Source organism: Orycteropus afer, unplaced genomic scaffold (genome assembly GCF_000298275.1).
Source record: "Orycteropus afer afer isolate SDZICR_OR568_19922 unplaced genomic scaffold, OryAfe1.0 scaffold00964, whole genome shotgun sequence".
Lineage (NCBI taxonomy): Eukaryota > Metazoa > Chordata > Mammalia > Tubulidentata > Orycteropodidae > Orycteropus > Orycteropus afer.
Window position 1 is genome coordinate 451,169 of NW_006922551.1, and position 3,375 is coordinate 454,543.

Genomic DNA, 3,375 nt, shown 5'->3' on the forward strand with positions numbered 1-3,375 from the left:
GTACAAGAAAACCCCTTATAACAGTTACCTGGATTCACAAATTGTTTATATTTTGCCTTTTTTGTCCTTTGTATTTCTATTGTTGATAGATAGATTCATAGATACATACATATATACATTTCTATTATTTTCTGAATTGCTTATGTAAATTAGACAAATGACGCCCCTTTATACTTACATATATCAGTCTGTATTTTCCAAGAAGGACATTTAGTTCATAAACATAATGTCGAAGCCAAAATCGGGAAACTTATCATTGAAATAATGCTATAACCTAATCCACAGTCCATATTCAGAATTAGGTAACTGTACCCATTAGGACTTTTCTGGCTACATTTTATTTTGTCCAGAATCCAATCCAGAAATGCACAATGCATTTAATTTTAATGCCTTTTAGATTATTTTTGTGCGTGGCAGTTCCTCAGTCATTCATCTTTCTTGATTTGGTATTTTTGAAGAACACAACTATTTACTACTTAGAATATCCCTCCATGGATTTTTTCAATATTTCTTCATGATGAGATTCAGGTTATTTTTGTTTGCTCATTATGTTCATTTGCTTTGTTTGTTTTTGTTTTGAGTATCACAGAATAATGTGACCTTTCTCTGTAGCTTATTAGGAATCACAGTATGCCTCTGCATTCTAGTGTTAATGATATTAATTTTGAGCACTTGCTTAAAGGAATGCCCTCCAGTTTTCTTAATTGTAAAGTTCTGTTTTCCTAATTTTAATTCATAAGCAATGTGTGGAAATATGTATTTATACTGTGTAAATAACTACTCATCTTCCCATGAGTCCATTATTCCTTCTATATTTATTATTGTTAGTCCATTATTTATCTATTAATATATTAGTCCATTATTCCTTCTATATTATACATTTTGATACTGTATTATAAGGAATTTTTTTGCTTCTCCTCTTCTTCTAATATTATTTTATTCATAACTTCATAGACTTAAGGAATCTGAGTTTATCCCATAGGCTATAACCTAATACATCATTATTTGTATTGATACTCAAGCTGTCATAAATTTGGCTGGAAGGAGACCTTCAAAGTAGATGTTGGATCCTTTTCACATGTCCTAATCATACATTGATCATTTCTTTCCTTTCTCATACAACATTCCATTCCTGAATTAGTTTATATATCTCATTTGGTGCCAAAAGAAAGCTAAGATTCTAGTTAGGGCTCCTTTGAGCCTTCCGATCAATTTAAGCAGAATTGACATTTTAAAATGATTGAGATTTCCAATCCATGGTGGAAGTATAGATATTTCTTTAAATCTTCATAATTTCTTTTTTGAAATTTTATAATTTTCAATGTATAGTAATTGTAAATATATTATTTTATTGGGCACGTGTTATTTTATATCCACTGAAATATGTGCTGACAATGCCTAAATAGACAAGAACACACACACAAATACACATACACACATACTCATATACAAGTGCCTTTCATGTGGAGAAAAACTCTACAATGATAATTTTGAGGATAAAGTACTACCAACTTTTCAAAGCATTTATGGCCATTCTTGATTCACATTTCTCTTGAGTCATATTTCTCTGTATCTCAAAATTGTGCCTTATATTAAATCCATATTTGAAAATGAAAAAGAAAAAAAAGAGATTGTGGAATTTCCTTAACCCACATTCTCTAGTTTACATGTCCTCAAATATCTACCTTGGGATCATGGTCCCTTAGATCTTTGGCTGTTCATTCCTCATTCCTCATTCCTCATTCCTGAGAATCACACTAGTTGAGAAAACAAAAACAAATCAAAACAAAACAAAATGAATAAACTTACTATTGTATATCAATCTCTGTGAAAATCCCACATCTCATGGATGCCTCTGCAATTGTTTTTCCTCTCTTTTTCTTCCAAGAATTAAAGTCCCAAGATCTATAAAGAATAACCACTGTGTTTAATATCACTGGGAGCTCTGGTGGCGTAGGCCTAAGGCATTCCACTGGTAATCAGAAGGCTAGCCATTCAAAACCACCAATCACTTCTCAGAAGGAAGGATAGGCAATCTACTTCCCTAGTGATACAAACTTGGAAACCCAAGGAGGGGTCACTAAGAGTCAGATCCAACTAGATGACAATGAGCTTGTTTGTTGTTGTTGTTGTTGTTGAATATCATTATTCTCTAAAATAATGATTATAAAATTTTAGACACTTGATAACACTAATTCAATTAAATAAATAAGCAAATGGTAGAGATAATGGAAACGGCATTGACGTGAAAGGTAGACCAAGTTAATTCTCATGAAGTTTGTGTTGCAAATTCCTGAATGACTCTGGAAATATATTTAAAGGTTTAGATTTTATTGCCTTATCAGATTCATAATGAGTTTTTGAATACGAACACATTTGAGATTCATTTTGTCTCACTTTTTAAAAAAAAAGATTGAGATACCAGTAATAGAGTCAATAACCTGTTTTCATTGAGTAACTGATCAATCCAGAGCAGGAAGATTTCGGTGCATTTAATTTCAATATAAAATATGCATAATTCATGAATCCTTCTGTGGAAGGATTCTTAGAGGAAGAATCTCCACAAGGTACTAACAATTAAAGAAATATACATATTCATAATGTTGTTCTTTATACATTTCTCATTTTCATTACTCAGGTAGGAGCCACAATCTTACTGAATGATATCTGGCATAGGTTTTGATGACATGAAAACCAATTTTCATGCTGATAAATTTCAGAAACTAGCTAAAAGAAATATTAAAACATCTCAAATAATGTGGACGTTTGTTTGTTTTGAGAGGTGATTATTGTTGAACAAAGAAATCATGAATATATTAATTATCAGGTATTTTAAGGACTGAATATTTTCACCACATAACTACGAATCTGCTTGACTTTTAAACCATAAACAAGTGGATTGAGAAATGGAGGGACAAGCAAGTAAATGCTAGAAAAGAGAATATGGATATAAGGGGGGATATGAGAACCAAACCTGTGTGTGAAGAAGGAGAAGAAGCCCAGGAGGTAGAACTGGAGGAAGACACAGATATGAGTGATGCAGGTATCCAATGCTTTGAATCTAGCTTCCTTCTGGGGCAAACCAAAAACAGTGGTCAATATCTGAATGTAGGACAAAGTAGTGATTGTGAGGTCAAACCCTGCAACTGTGAAGGCCACAAACAAACCATAGATCTTGTTGACCTGCACATTTTCTGCAGCTAGTTTCACAATAGCCATGTGCTCACAGTAGGAGTGAGAAATGACTGTTGTGTGATACAATTTAAGCCGGCACTTGATCAGTACTAGGCATGGAGCTACAAGAATGGCAGCCCTGACTATTACCACAGTACCTATTTGGATTACTAGCTGGTGGGTGAAGATAGTGGCATGTCT

General features: G+C 33.0%; 2 protein-coding genes across 2 annotated transcripts in view; both read right to left on the bottom strand.

Annotated features, from left to right (window-relative positions):
- Positions 1-2,705, bottom strand: part of LOC122151964 (olfactory receptor 52A1-like) — a 30,910-nt gene extending 28,205 nt beyond the window's left edge. The window contains exon 1 of the mRNA XM_042783360.1: positions 2,658-2,705. Coding sequence (XP_042639294.1) covers positions 2,658-2,705 — 48 coding nt within the window. The remainder of the gene's footprint in view (positions 1-2,657) is intronic.
- A 127-nt stretch (positions 2,706-2,832) lies between these two features.
- On the bottom strand, positions 2,833-3,373 carry LOC122151965 (olfactory receptor 52A1-like; the record flags this gene model as incomplete). The annotated part of the gene is made up of 1 exon (XM_042783361.1): positions 2,833-3,373. A coding segment is annotated over one exon (541 nt), but the record flags the coding sequence as incomplete, so codon positions are not given.
- Positions 3,374-3,375: the final 2 nt, after the last annotated feature.